Source organism: Myxocyprinus asiaticus, chromosome 38, assembly GCF_019703515.2.
Source record: "Myxocyprinus asiaticus isolate MX2 ecotype Aquarium Trade chromosome 38, UBuf_Myxa_2, whole genome shotgun sequence".
Taxonomy (NCBI): Eukaryota; Metazoa; Chordata; class Actinopteri; order Cypriniformes; family Catostomidae; genus Myxocyprinus; species Myxocyprinus asiaticus.
The window spans coordinates 7,460,633-7,477,529 of NC_059381.1; the positions used below are offsets into that span (position 1 = coordinate 7,460,633).

At 33.0% G+C, this 16,897-nt stretch overlaps 1 protein-coding gene across 1 annotated transcript; it reads right to left on the minus strand.

The window, feature by feature from the left end:
- Positions 1-12,501: 12,501 nt before the first annotated feature.
- Positions 12,502-15,628, minus strand: esm1 (endothelial cell-specific molecule 1). The gene is made up of 3 exons (XM_051677440.1): positions 15,064-15,628; positions 13,826-13,969; positions 12,502-13,296 (listed from the first exon to the last, which is right to left on the minus strand). Exons 1-3 carry the CDS (start codon positions 15,368-15,370, stop codon positions 13,211-13,213), a joined length of 537 nt encoding a protein of 178 aa, XP_051533400.1. The 5' UTR covers positions 15,371-15,628; the 3' UTR covers positions 12,502-13,210.
- Positions 15,629-16,897: the final 1,269 nt, after the last annotated feature.

Below are 16,897 nucleotides of genomic sequence, written 5' to 3' on the forward strand. Positions count from 1 at the left end.
ATTACACTTACTAGTACAGTTTGCAGAGTGCTAGATGGTGCTGGGAAATATAATCAAGCTTGAAATAATGATTGCCAAGGAGACTGCTGATGTCAAGATTTATAGTAGAAAAGGGACTTAAATGTTGATCGGTTTCTCACCCACACCTATCATAGACATGGATTTAACCACTGGAGTTGTACGCATTACTTTCATGCCACCTTTATGTGCTTTTTGGAGCTTCAATGTTTTAGCCCCTATTGAAATGCATTGTATGGACCTACAGAACTGAAATTTTCTTCTAAAAATCGTTGTGTTCAGCAGAAGTAAGAAAGTCAAGAGGCACTACAGCAGATATTAAAGTTTGAGTAAAAACCAGTTATTGCAGAGCCAATGTGTAAAGAGAATTTATAGTTATAGTTAGTTAAACAGTTGACATGTTTATTGCTAGATAAATAATGCATCTGATTTAATTAAACCGATATATGAAGGTAACTCTATCGCCCCCTAGAGTACTGGGGTTTGTTGCCGCAACAGTAAATGCTTGAAATGCATTGGGCACTTCTCTGAAAACAATCTGGAAATAAGAGGTCATTATGTCCAAATTCGAGCATGTGAATTTCTCTAGATGTCTCTTGACATGCTTAATATGTCTTTCCATATAGAACGACAAACACGAGACCTTGCTGACTTTTTGACGTAAAGTCATAAACATCTGTTTCACAATCTGTAAACATCACAAATCGTGTCACTATTCCCATGTGCAAATGTCTTCCTGTTTGTGTCTGTATGTAGGCTCATCTTCAATTTCTCACAGACTCTTAGACTCAAGGTCGTGACCTTACTGTCACTGCGATGGGACGATCACCCTCGACACACAAATGAAGTCAGGCCAGGTCAGAAGTCATAACAGGCCCTTATAAATTGTTCCAGGGAAACAGTAGGGAAAGTACTGCTGAGAACAGAGCTCCTGGAAGATGTTTGTGAGATGAGCCTCCATCCCTTCATGTTTACCCAAGCTGGGAGTAGAGAGGAATCTGCTTGTTTGGTGATAGTTTCTCTGTTGACACATTCCACAGTTCCTGTGCTCACTTATGTCCTCACACACGAAACACATGATAGACTGTCATTCGGCTGAGGTTTGACAGAAATAGTTCACCCGTAAATGAAAACTCTGTAATTATTTACTCACCCTCATGTTGTTACAGCTTATATGCTGTTCTTTTTTCCAACACAAAAAGGTGACTTTGAAAAATCTTCACATACTCTGCAGATAGTGAACACAGACTTTCAAGCTCCAAATATGGGAAAATGTGCCATAAAAGTAGTCCATATGATTCATGCACAATATTCCAAGTCTTATGAAGACATTCAGTTATTATCAATGAATAGCGACTTACATTTTTAATTTTTGCTTGCCTTAGTAAACACTATTAACTAAAAAGAGTAGAATGGACTTTTAAACTGGCTCTGACTGTGCAAGTTGTGCATTGTGGGGAGAGGCCCCTCACATTGAGTGTATCTGAAACCAGTTTCTGACATACAGTTAATGCCACCGAGATATTGACATACTGTACATTAACTGAATGTCAGAGCCAGTTTAAAAGTCCATGGTTCTGTTTTTTTTTTTTTTGTTTGTTTGTTTTTTTTTTTTTTTAGTTAATGGTGTTAATAAAGTTTAGTCAAAGTGTAGAGTTCAATCATTCAGTTAATCAGGGTTTACAGAAATTTCAAGGTGGCTTACGATGGATCTGGAGTCAGTTTGGAGCAATTCACTAATAGGCCAGGCATGTCAGGGCAAGCATGCCACTTGTATACATCAAAGCTGAGGGGTTTGCTCATGCTGATCAAAACGGTATGGTAACAGAATGCTCAGAAACAGTGATATTGTGAACCCAAGAGTGCATTGTCACATTATACAAAAAATACCAGGCCAAGACTAAATAAATAACTGGGGTATATATACAAGGTATATACTGTATACTTTATATGATATACCAAACCCTTTTTGTAGTTTCTGATATGTACACAGATACATGTGGTAACAAAGGACAGGTATAAATACCAGAGGCGGGGGACTCGAGTTACATGACTTGACTGGGGTCTGACTCGAGTCGCAAATTTAAGGACTTGTGACTTGCTTGACTAAATGAAGAAAATGACTTGACTTGACTTTGACTTGAGAACAGCAACTCGAGACTTGACTTGACTTGAACTGCATGACAATGACTTGAATATTTATTATTATTATTATTATTATTATTATTATTATTATTATTGTCAATAACTTATTATAAACAGTAATGAAATGTGTTTTAAAAAATATTGCGACATCAATTAATTAATATGCAAAAATTTAAGCCGGCCAGCACCACTGATCTGCATCTGCGCAGTTAACTCTGCGCTCACAACGCGCCAAAATGACAGATGATTGTTGAGTTCCCAAAATAATCTCCTTTGGAAATAAAGATTTCGAATTGGACCGTGTGAATAAAAAATGATTTGACAGATGCACAATATGCAATGCAAAAATATCCGATACAACCACCACAACCTCGAATTTCATCAGACATTTCAAAAACCACAAGGAAAGGTAAGTAAATAATTTCATTATCCAGAAAGATTAATATGTAAAATTACGGTTCAAATGTTTGAGGGTTGTCAGTCAATTAAAATGATTCACGATTAATCTCATGTTTTGTAGCGCGACACGTTTGAAATTACCCAACATTGCCTCTAAATGTGTGTGCCTTTTCTAAACCTTCTCAACAGTCAACAGTATACCATAACCATTTGTTGGCAATATAAAAACATAACAGGCAGATTTTCAGTCACAACACTTTATTTAAAACGTGACAAGTAGTATAAAATATACAGAATGACTCGTGACGAAATCCAAGTGCTCTCATAGTTATGACTTCTGAGGCCTTTAACTAAAGCCCTTGAATGCAATACCTTTATAACTATTTTATATAAAAGTATCTCTGTTTCGATGGCATTTTCTTTTCATCTTACCTCCGTATAATGCCTAATAAAGTAGTGTTTATAAGCGCAGGGCTGCTTTGTGTACAGGCGTTACCAGGGTAACAGCTATAGTTCTGCTGTTCCATAAGCGCCACCTACTGTCAGAGAGCGAATTTGCATATTCATTCAGCCCGTCTGCAGTTTTTGTTAGATCAATGTGAAAATCTGACCGCATTTTTACACAGCATACACGCAGTGTTATACATTTTAACTGGTTAATTAAAAAAAAAATTAACAATTCGGATAGTAAGGTATCTAGAAGTATTCACAGTATTTTTAAGTGCCCACGATAAAAACACTGTGCATGTTCATTAATGAAATTTACTATATACAATTCATATAAAAAATTAAAAAAATGAATGTAAAGATATGTATATAAGTTCATGTTTTCAGAGCAAAAATAAATATTTATTTCAAAAATTAACCTCTTTATTTTAGTACTGTGGCTTGACTCGACTCGACTTGAAACTCATCAGGACTCGACTCGACTTGCTTGAGGTGAGTCACTGACTTGACTTGATTTGTCTGCACTGCACTTGAGACTTGACTTGAGACTTGACTTGAGACTTGAACATGTGTGACTTGCTCCCACCATAAATACATACAGTAAACAGCTGAATCCTGAAATGTATTTTTAAGTCTAAAATCTGTTGTATTATTCTGAAATTCTAAAAATTGGAACCTGAGAAACAAATGGACATCCAACCCAGCACTTTCTATAAAATAATGTAAACTTGTGAAATAAAGTTATCAAATGTATCTTGGGGGGTCATTAATTTACAGCAAATAGAAGAGAATTGTGTTTTATACAAGAACTGAGCATCATATATTTTTAAAGACAAAAGTTTGGTTTGTAAAATTCACTTTACCCCTAATCGTATTTTTCCTCTCTCTCTCTTCTGCATGAAAAAACAACTAATTGAAAGTGTTAATCAATGTAAATAATGTATTTTTCTAAGGTCTTGTTAGTAGTCCATTTATCAAAACTTCATAGTGCAACAGTATAAAAATATGTCCTAGACTTTAGTGTCATCCAGTGGTCAGTAATGGAAACGCAAAATGAAAAAATCACTGTTACAGGCCTCTTTCACTGTACAACAGGGTTCCCCAATTAGTTTCCACCAAGGGCCAAATTCTGTCAACAATACAAAGTCAAGGGCCACGGCCCTAAATGTAATGACAAAGTGTTTGTGCTGCTGCTATTTTTATTGCTATTATTATTACTATTGTTGTTTTTATTATTAAAAGAGTCACGCATAAATAGTTCTTTTTCTCAGTATTAGTAGCCTGTTTTATTTATTCAAACAATTATGAACATTTTGTTTGTATACAGATACAAAAAAAAAACTACACAACTTTGCCTGCTTGAAAAAAAAAGTATTTAAATTAATATTGTTGTTGTTCTTAAGGATAATATAACAAAGCATTGCAATAATTTTAATAAAGAAAAGACCTTGAGCCAATGTTTTCTTATATATTATTTTTTAATATTAGGCTATGCATCATATTTTTTACTGTATAATGTTATTCTTACTGTGCACTATTCCACATGTATTTGTATCACAGTACCTTGTGTTATATTATCCAGGCATTAATCCAGACATAAAAAGAATAATTGACTTTGGGAGTCCGTTTGGAATATACTCTTAGCAAAATATATGTGCAAAGATAAATAGGATGTATATATGCAACAGCGCTCTTTACTCATCTCATAAATCGCATAAAAACTCAGATTATATACTCCTTAGAAGGCATCAACACCGTGGAAAGAACACAATGAAACAGTTATGCCAAATTAGGTAAATAAATGCTTTAACAGCATTCAATATTGGATTTGATGTGAACAGGCCTTTAGCGAGGGCCAAACATTTGTCTCTCGTGGGCCGGATGTGGCCCGCGAGCCGCCTATTGCGGAACCCTGCTGTACAATCTAAAGCTGGGGTGCTGATTTCTAGCTCTGAACAAGTCCTTTTTATTGTTTTTATTTATTTATTTGTTAAAAGTAGCAGCATTAATTCTAGCTTTTTCTAGCTTCACCACACGTGCATAAAATTATCATTTCATAGAGGTGAGAGGTGACAATGACACCAATTTACTTTTCAAAACTGTTCAATTCTACTTCTGTTTTACTTCCAAAAGACTGCTTGACTTATGGAAACCTTATTAGATGGGCACATATTAGGTTAACCTTTGAAACTGACTTGCATACAGCTGATTTTTGACATTTTATTAAAATAAGTAAACAATAAATATGTGCAAAATACTGTATTCTCTTGAATTACGTTTGGTGATCCTCACGAAACCTGTCAAGAAAATGTCCTGGACCTATATATATATATATATATATATATATATATGTGTGTGTGTGTGTGTGTGTGTGTGTGTGTGTGTGTGTGTGTTTTGTGTATAGAAAATAAAACCTATTTTAGGGCAGTTGGGATTTATTTCATTGTGACATTTTCATGACAGTTATGGACATTTTACCCCTCAATTCTCATTTCCGCAATGCAAAAAGATGGTCATTATGATATTCTCATTACCACAATATGAAATATATATATATATATATATATATATATATATATATATATATATATATATATATATATATATATATTTTTTTTTTATTTTTTTTTATTTATTTTTTTTTTTAAATACTATTAAACAGTAAAATGAATGACTCTGTTATGGTTTTGAGAATAATGATTGAAAACAATGGGAACAGTAATAGTAAAATATCCTGAAGTGTTATGGTAATGAGAATTGGGGGCTAAAATGTGCTCAAGTGTCCTGAAAATATGTCAGAACGCGTATTTATTCATAAAATAAATATGTATTTATTTAATTGTTTATTATTTATTATTATTATTATTATTATTTTATTTTATTTAATAAAATGAATATGAGAAGGATGTTTTCTTGACAGGTGTCGTGAGAATCACCCATTTCCATATTGTAATGTAATATTACATAATATTGTGTAAATGTAATAGAACTCTCATCAGAGGCTTAGAATTGTAGTATTGAAGGAACTGAATATAGTTGTGATACACTGAGCTACATGAAGGATTTTCCAATAAACACACTCAAAAACATATTTCAATTTCATTAAAATAATTCCATGAGATTTAATTAAGTACTCTTAAAAAAAAATAAAAAATAAAAAATATTTTAAGCTTTAAAAAAAATAAATTATTTGGTTAAAAAATGCACTATTCGATTTGATGGAATTTTGTTATAAATTTGATATACATAAATCTTAAAAATAGGCTAAATATTTTTTGAGTGTCAGTCTTACTGTGTAGAATGTGTTAGAAGCACAAATTCCCGGTAAACATATAAGTCCATGAACATTCGCACTTCACGTTTTTTTAAAACAAAACAACAATGCTGATGGGGGGTGATGCCATTGGACATCCAAAAATTACCCGGACTCCATTGGTGAGCAGACTGCCTTTCTCTGTCTGTCTCTCTTTCTCTTTAAAAATGTATTAAAGGATTATATTTAAAGGAAGGTTCCGGGTTCAATAGCTCAATCGACAGCATTTGTGGCATAATGTTGATTACCACAAAAATGTATTTTGACTCGTCTCTTCTTTTCTTTAAAAAAAAGAAAATATCGAGGTTACAGTGAGGCACTTACAATGGAAGTAAATGAGGACAATGAAACTGAATGTGGCCGATTTTTGGAAGGTTGAAACACAGAAATGTGAAACTTATAATTTTATAAAAGCAATTACATTCATTCTTCTGTTAAAACTCATGTATTATTTGAGCTATAAAGTTGTTTAAATCGTCATTTTAGGGCTTTGGGGTTTGTTGACATCACATGATCATGGTGACAAAGTTGTAAAATTGGCTGTAACTTTACACAGAAAAGTTTATTAAGTGATTTTATCACACTAAAATCATGTTAACACATATATTGTTTATGTCTTATGACTATACTTTTGAAACAGCGTGTATTTTAACGTTTAAAATATAGTCTGTTTGTCACATAATGGGCTGATTGTGTGTTTCATATTATTTGTTAGAGATGATTTTGTCTTCTTTCCTGAGAGATAACAGTCACTGGTGAGAACAACAACGGGTATCAGCACTACACACACACACACACACACACACACACACACACACACACACACCAGACACTGCTGCGCTAGGGGAAAAAAACAACAACACATAATCCTGTTATGTGATTTCAGAGTGTCCATTGTTATTACTATGATGTCACTAACATACAGTATATACATGATATGAGCAAGCAGTGATAACCAATTTATTTTTATAAGCAAAGTTCTACTGTATGCTGAGCAGCCTTATATAGAAAACATCAGTATTCACTGCTTTAATTTACAACTGTTGTCTCATTTCATATGGCATTATTTAAATGGCAAAAAAAGCAAATGTAAGACTATAATATAGACTGATTACATCACTATGTCACACTAGTTTTACAGTAGTAGGTACTGCACTTTGAAGTCTTGGAGAGAGTCTGTGGAGAGCGGTTTAAATAACCCAGATTAGTTATCACTGACAAACAGATTTGTTTCAGAATTAATAACCATATTTTCTCAAAAAACATGTGCATAAGGACTGTTAAGGGTGGGATGAAAAAAAAACATTTGTAGGTAGTGCCATTTTTTCCACAATAGGGAAAAAGTGTCTGCTTTTGGTTTCACATTAAATATGTTTTTTTAACAGTAAAATAAAAAATGTTCACAATAAAAATGATAGATACTTAATTGAATTACCTTATTATTATGAATGTTTTTAAATCAAAATTAGTATCATTTAATGACAGTATGCCGTTATCTGATGGCTCCACTTAGGTCCTTTCCAATCTGCAACATGGACACAGTCATCTCAAAAGCCACTTCCAGATATTACTGGAGGGCAGTTTCACAGCTCTGTCGGGCTGTGGAATTCCAACCATCTAATCAATTTCTCGTCTGCGTATTTATTCCTAAATTTAGATATCCGATTCATTGTTATTGAAGTGGAGGACCCAGACGTCGCTTAATTTCCGTGAAGGTCGCGACCTGACACTTGTTCTTGTTGCCATTATGCACTTCGTTCAGGCTAATAAACAACCTGTTACTGTTGAAGCCACGGCTACAGTAAATATCAACACAGTGCGTTGCCATAAATCAGCCGTATTTACAAGGTGTTTTTGCACCTTTGTTTTGTGAAGGGCGATGTTGACGTGTTCGGGGAGTCAGATAAAGGGGTTTTCTCACCAACTCCTTCCTGTTTTTCTGAACGAAGCCTTTGTTTGGCCGCAGGACTCTTTGCTCCTTGGTTCTCAAGGGAATGAAGAGTAGCTCCATTCGTGCCTGCAAGAAGCACTGAGCAGATCTGTGTTATCAGAGACCTGTGGAACTCTCTGGTCTTCTATATGACCCTGTTCTGTGTCTTGCTCAGGTCATGGCCACCCATGCGTAAACAAATACAATGACATATACTGTAATTTAAATTATTATATGGATAGTTGCTCAATAACTTGTCAATATATTGTAAGCCATAGTAAAATGATATGCGTACCTGTGACCACACATTAATGAATGCAGTTATAATGAACTACTTGCCAGAAGAATTGTTTATTGTGATAATTATTATTAATAATAAGAAGAATAAATGTACTTATTTTTTACTAAAACTTGGTGTCTAGTTTATAAAACACTCAGTGCTGTGTCTGTGAACAACTGTACCTCAACGTCTTGTTTATTATCATTTCATAGAAGTGAGAAGTATCAATGATACCATTTGATACCACTTGCAAAACTCCACTTCTGTTTTACTTTGAAAAGACTGTTTGACATATGGTGACCTTATTAGATGGGCACTTATTAGATGCTAACCTTTGAAACTGACTGACATAAAGCTGATTTTTGACATTTTGTTTAATATGGGCATACAATATATACAGTAATATGTGCAATATACTGTATTATCATGAATTGTGTTTGGGTGATTCTCATGAAGCATGTCAAGAAAATGGCCTGGTCCTATTTTACTCCAAAATCAAAAGAAACAAATAAGAAATTATGTTTTGCAAATAAAAAACTATATATATATATTAGGTACTAACAGCAATGCTTTTTATTTTTTATAAACTTTATTTTAATAAGAGTCAAAGACCATGCTGTGAAGTCAACGGTCTCATACTCCGCCTCATTGTGGCTTATAGAGGAAAGAATAGTTAAGCCTGTTGAGGAAACAATGCATGGAAAGAAGGAAAATCCTCATGAAAATGGTCATGAATGAGTCTCTAAAAATAAGGTTTGGCAGGAAGGTGAGGTACTGACTTTTTTGACCACAAAACCCTAAATGGAAATGACAACTTAAATGTGGTTTTATTTCCTTTTATGAGCCAAACAACACTAAAATGTACACATTTCAAGCATGGCTTCATACTTCATACTTTTATCTATAGATAATAACCACAAAGTTGCAGTATGTTTATTCAGAAACATACTGAGTGGGAATGTTAGTTCTAATCCACGGCAATATCATTGTTTATGTTTAGTGACATTTTGTGTGGCAGTTTGTGCCAGGGAAGAAATTTTGTCAACCTGCTTCGGTGACGGAAACGTCCCATTCCTGCAGTGACGTGTGTCAGTTGACAAATTCCAGACGTTTTTGAATCCTGTCCCAGAGGCAGACACAACAACAACAGGAAGTAAGGCCATTTTCACAGGTGTCAGGAAATACAGGAAATAAACAAGTGGGATGCTGGGAAACAGCCTCATATGAGAACTGAGTGAGGTGAGGGATCTAACGGTTAATAATAGTCCACAGAGAGTATTTTAAGAGTGCTCGTGTTTAAGTGCATCTGCTGTACTGTTCAGGGTGAGGATGGGGTGTTTGGATACAGAAACCTCTAGAAAGGAAGTTAGTGCATCTTACAGAACATTAAATAAAAATCTCAGGGTCTACGTTTTTAATGTATCTAAATATTTAGATTAATCAAAAAAATTATATATCTTTTGTTGGCTTGTTTATTTCTATTAAGTGTTAAGCAGGCATGCCATAGGGCACACTAGCCTGTGTCCAAATATGCATACTTCCCTATTATACACTATTATTCAATTTCATAACAAAATTCAGTCAAATTTAATTGAGTAATCTTTAAAATAAAATAAATGAATATTTTACATTTTATTAAAGCTGAAGTATGTAACTTTGGTAACACTTTCTAGGAAAACAGTATTTATACTGCATTGTAAAGGCATATACTGCATTCATAATGCCTCATAATACACCTTATAATTGGTTATAACTTCTCATAAATAATTAAAACCACAGTTGTAATACATTATAAGACTTCCCATATTCATAGTTATACTTTGGAGTATAATGCATTATAACACACGCAACATCCAATTTTAACGCAGCAGAAGCTATTAAAGTTAATCATATATGTACTATCATGCAAAAGCAGCATAGTGTAAACAGTCAGAAGGCTTTGTGATATGATCATATTATAAGTGGTCTTTGCCTGCTTTAAGTAAAGTTACATAAGCAATATCTTCGTATAAACAGCCGTAACATAAACTTGTACATACAATACATTACAAGTCAAACTTATACAGTGGAAGTTATTTATAAAATAAGTCTCCAAATAAGATGCACAAACATTAAAATTTATTGAATAGAGGTCAGTATTGAAGGGGCGGTGATCAACATACATATTTTTTTTTCTCAAGAGAGAGTTTCTGATATATTTTAACCTTGTAGCTATACAAGTGTTTTTCATAATATCTCAAAATTTACATTGAATGTTTTGTGCATGTGTAATGTATATAACTTCCAGCATGTCTTATAACCACTTAAAAATATCTTATGGATGTTTATAAGAAGACATTGATATTGCCAATTTTTAATTAAAGTGACCTATTTATATATATATATATATATATATATATATATATATATATATATATATATATATATATATATATATATATATAGTATAATACATTATAACTTCTGCAGATATGGATGTTGCTTATGTTATAATGCATTATACTCTATGGTATTACTATGATTAGGTAAGTATTCTAATGTATTATAATTGAGGTTACAATTATTTTTGAGACGTTATAACATATTATGTTTATTATAATGCCTTTACAATGCATTATAAATATGGGCTTCATAGAAAGTTTTACCATAACTTTTTCTGTTCAGATACTTTATTTTATCCCAGCTTAATATACAGAGACAGCTAGAAGTAAGCCATTTAGAGGTTAATTTTCTTTAAAACTGTAAACACTGTGTCTCTGTGGCACTTTGAAATTCCTGTTTGTTTTGAGCGACCCGTTTAAACTCGCCCACCATCATTACTCAACCAATGGCATGAGTTTGGCGTGGGACTATCTCTTTGTTTGACCAGTGGCAGATGGGGGTATGTTCAGAAAGCTGTTTTGAAAACAATGTTTATTTCTGCAATTCCATTCGGTGGGGCTACTGTTACAAAAATTACATACTTCAGCTTTAATTTAATTTTGTTGAAAACTACACAATTCAATTTGATGGAATTTTGCTATGAAATTTAAATGTGTAAATCTTAAAAAAAAAAATAGGCAAAAATATTGTTTGTGTGTGTAGGGTGCAAAAAGCATTATGTCAAAAGAGTAGGATGTCCAAATACGTAGCATTCATGAAACGGTAGGTGAAAAATAACCAGAGTTCTGATTCAGATCCGATTCAGTACATTCTAAAAGTATGGCAACTTGGACACAGGTCAAGATTTTTTATTTTTTTTTCCTGATGGGCAAGCCAACTTGGGGGATGGCACAACTTTAAAAATTAAAGAAGGAAAAGGTTTTGATATCATAGGACAGTTCACAGGCCCATGGCACATGGGCTTTCTTTTACCCATTCAAAGCATATATTTGTTTGATTAAATTAATCTGGAGTAGGGAATGTCACCCATATTGAATTTTTAAAACATATTGCTTCATAATTAATTGAAAATCAATATAAATCAACTATGCACTATAGCATTATCCCCTGTTTGAATTGTGTTGGGCCAGTATTCCCAGTCCTGATCTAATTTTTCATCCCAGTCCATCCCTGATGTTAGGTGTGTTTATAATATGTTGTTTTCTACTATGTGGATTATATTTATTTGTATTAAGTAATACTTCTTTCCCCAGTAGATTATATTGTTGACCACTTATTCACAGTAGTCTCAAATGTGAACCTGAAGCACTTTCAAACTGGATAAGAGTGTCTGTTCAATGCCTTGAAATTAAATGAGCTGTCTGACCTATACTTGCCTCTAGTTTAAGCATTAGAGACAGAAGTTATAAAGGGAGCTGTATAAAAGTTATATTTGTGGGTGGAACCCTTTTTGTTGAGAACGTTTTCTCATATTTAACAAATCTCACATTCAACTAGTCTCATCAACAACTCCACTTTAAAAACGTTCAAAGGAAGAAATAAATGACAAAATAAACCAAGAAACTGCTTTTTTTTTTTTTTTTTTAGAATAACATGGCTTTAATTTACATCCCATATATACAGCAGTGAGAATTTGTATTATCTCTTTCAAGAACATCGATTCACTGAGCAGAATACCACACAGATTGAAATGATATACAGTGCATAACTTATAATCATCTTCTCCCATCTATACAATATTAAAAGCATCACTGTTAAGTCAAATACTGTATGTGATGTCAAACCAGTGACCTTTGATTCTGATGCCGATCAGCCTTGGAACTGAACATTATGCAAAACCATAGATTCATTAAATGTGATTATTTAAACACTGCTGCATGTTGTAATGTAATACATTCATAATTTAAAAGTGTATGTGTGTGTGTGTGTTTCTGTAGCTTAATGCAAATGTTCCTCTAATCAGACTGCAATTTTGACATGTCATTTTTTTTTTTTTTTTCTGTATAATAAGCCATTTAATTTGGGAACATTATCATTATGATATATATCATATGATATCAGTCATAACAATATGATATTTGTATGATTTTGTGTGCGTGTGTGTGTAACATGTGAATGAGCAGAAAATGCTTTGGAATAAAGACATAACTGGCATACACACAAGTAAAATATTCAGCATAAAACTTAATATAATCTTCATCTTTTAACTTGTTTAAACATATTAAAATATATCTGTTTGGTCCTTTAATTTATTATGCTACATGTACACTGTCTAAACTGAAGGTAAGGGTTGCTGTCAGCGAGGGGTGAGAAAATTACGAGCTGAGGACCGATCACTGGTGGCTTCGCTGTTACTGCTATCACCCGAACCCAGATCATTACCTGTGATACAATAAAATATAAACATATACATTCAACATTCAATAATAATAAACACAATTTCACTTTGTGCCAAAGGACATGCCTAAATGAAAATTCTGTCATCTTCCACTCACTCTCATGTTGTTCCAAACACAAATGACTTTATTCCATGTACTAAAGAAGATGTTAGGCAGAATGTTAACTTCAGTCACCATTCACTTTCATTGTGTATGAAAAAAAAAGGTGCAATGAAAGTGAATGGTGACTGAGACTAAAATTACGCCTAAGATCATCTTTTGTGTTCCACCAAAGAAAAAAGTCACACAGGTCAATATAAAACGATATGAGAATGAGTAAATTATGAAAGAATGTTCATTTATGGGTGAAGTACCCCTTTAAAAAAATTGATTCAAAAGTTGCTATAACAAGTTATTCATACTATATATATATATATATATATATATATATATATATATATATATATATATATATATATATATATATATATATATATTCATTTTTGGAGTTATTTAAGAAGCAATAAACATACCTTCATTTGTCTGAGATTTAAGCATGGCCATTTTGGCCAGGAATTTAAAGGAAAGGCAAGCGCCCGTTTCTCTATCGCACAATCCACTTGCTTTACAGTTGCATGTATTCCGGCATTCCACACCATAAGTTCCATACACGCAGTCTAATAAAGACAAACACAAACATGTCACTATGGTTTCACGGCCAATTTACCAATTTTGGGTTTTAAGGCTAATTTGCAACATATATTGACTGTGACATCATTCCCACCTCACATTAGATCTTCAGTTCACACTCTTTATTTCACCCCTTGTAAGTGAAAATGTATGTTTTTTTTTTTTTTTTGCTCTTTCTTAGAAGACATTTGCTCATTGTTCATCCAATAAAGAAATAAGTTCACATACATCTGATACCTTGTTGTAAAGCACTATTAAAGGACCGCGTAATTGGCGTGAAGGGAGTGTGTTCCTCTAATACAAAGCAAAGACTGTTCATTCACCAACTCATGTTGTTCTTACATAATACAGTAAGTAATAATTGGAGGGGCCCTAAAAAGACTACAGAAAAGGCAAGGGATAAGTCAAATCCTATGTCAAAACCTAATTTCTTTGACCTGTAATGTTTTTAATAAATGTTCAAAAATTATTCACAAAGCCTGATCAAAATAATCAATCAATCAATCAATCAATCAATAAAAACAGTAAAACAACTTTTGTGGGAATTAACTACTAAACATATTATATAATACTAAAAAAGGAGGACTAGCATTTTCAAGAACAAACATTTTCAAAAGTCTTTATTTATGTAATATATAAAAATATTATATTATCTCTCAGTATATAATACTATATAACATGATTTGTGTTTGTTTATTATACTGGGATTTTTTTTATTTTAGCCTTATGTGCTTCATGTATTAACATCTAACTTAACTGGTTTAAATCAAAAATATTATTTAACATCTCTGAATGAACCAGAATTGATAAGTTACACCAAAAAAAAAAAAAAAAAAAAAATCCCTATATATATATATATAAGAGTTGGATCAGGTATACATAGCTCCTTAAGGTAACCATTTCAGATTACCACTTTTTATAGTGTATATAGCATCTTAAATTATTTTCTTCATTTTAACCTCAGTAAACAAAATAATTAATTTAAAACTGTACTATCTTTAGAAAATGTGAATATCCACACAACTATTACTTTAAATAAAAAATCCAATCTGTCTAACAGCAGGTGCATACAGCACTCTACCTTTACAGATGCCATATTCATCTCCATAATCATCCTCATCCTTGTAAAAGTCGCAGAAGAGTCCCGGTCCGCACTTGACGCCGTGCATCCCGGACACGGTCCGGTAGCAGTGCTCTCCCCGTCCCGCCGTGCAGACCTGGCAGCATCCGCAGTCATCCAGCACCGTGCGCCTGCAGCGCTGCGTCGAGCCGCACAGAGCAACGTTGCATTTCTCCGGGCAGTTCACTGCGTATTTACCGATGGGACCCCACGCTTGAGCATCTCTGAGCATCATGAGGAAAAACACTGTAAATGCAAACAAATGCATGACTTAAAGCGATCCTAAACACACACTGTATGCAGTCCTGAGCTGGTGTGCACTAGGGAGGAGCTGTCCTCTTCTTAGATGTGATAATGAATTAACCAGTCCTGACTGCATAGCTGTCTGCTTTTAACAAGTTTGTTTTGCACATTGTATGCCCTCGTCAGTTTCCGCAATCCGGTGTTGTTTTATTTACCAGCCCTGTTTTAGAAATCCGGCGTGGAAGTGGAATTAGAGCTCTGCTGCCATCCAGGAATTGAAATTCGTGCAACGTGATGTCATCACTGATGTCTGGAGTTGTTTGTTTGAAGATGCCCCCCCGTGACCTCCAAGGTTCCTGACTGCTTGGAAATGTATACTGTATCAAATTATATCTAATTTATATATACAACTAATAAATTTGCTTTCCTGGAGAGAACAACAACAAACAGTGACAAGGCTACTGTATAACAAAGAACATAAAGGAGTGTAATTCATGGAAAGTCGCATAATTGTGGAATAAATTACGCAGAACCTTTCTGATATAGCCTAACCAAATATATTGGGAAGATTATGCCTTGTCGTTATATATATATATATATATAAATTCTCACACTATAAACAAAAACAAACCTTTATTCCCAAGGCGCTCTACTACCACTGCTAATTGGGAGGCACGTCACTAGATGGCGCTAATGCTTAGAAAATGGTATGAATGAAAACCGCTTGATTTTAGATACGATTCAATTGCCGTAGCAGGTAAGCTTTGGAGTTTTATTGTTGCACTATTGCCTCTTTCGTCACAAAACATACAGACTTTGTTATCGGGTGACAAAAACACAACTGTTCTACACCCCTAATATTTTCTTAAAGGAAAGAATAAATAAATATATGATATGGTGATAATTCTAGTTATATACTGTACTTCCACTGCACGTTTGCAAAATTCCTTTGTCTACATTTTAATACATTTTTAAGAAACATGACGAAAAAAATAAATAAACCGGCTAAATATGAACATATACTTTATAAACATAATATATAAATATAAAAAAATATACTGTTAATGATTTATAATTGAATTCATTTGAATTAAAATACTAATAAAACATTAATAATAAATGAGATAATTTTAAAACTACACTTTAGTCCTGCAAATAATTTTTCAAACTTGTTTTTAATCATTTGTCAAACATTTGTGTTCTATTAATTTTCAATGCCACAGTATAATAGAAAATAGGTATTTATACATAGTCACATAACATAATCGAAAATTATTTGACATCAATTTAAATTTATTTTATTTTATTTATTTATTATTATTATTACTTTTATAAAAGGTTAACATGATTCGGTGACATTCAGTACAAAATGTGATACATTTAGTTTACAAAATGCCCATTTTTTGTTGTTGCTAAATGTAAAATAAATACTTATTTACATTTCAAAATACATTAAAATATATATATATATATATATTTATGTATTTTGAAATGTACATAAGTATTTATTTTACACTTAGCACTTAGCAACAACAAATGATATTTATATATA

Coding starts and splice junctions, on each gene's coding strand:
- esm1 (XM_051677440.1), bottom strand. CDS start 15,370: ATGCATTTGTTTGCATTTACAGTGTTTTTCCTCATGATGCTCAGAGAT. Junction 13,970..15,063: donor TGAATATGGCATCTGTAAAG/GTAGAGTGCTGT, acceptor TGTCTTTATTAG/ACTGCGTGTATGGAACTTAT. Junction 13,297..13,825: donor TAAATCTCAGACAAATGAAG/GTATGTTTATTG, acceptor ATTGTATCACAG/GTAATGATCTGGGTTCGGGT.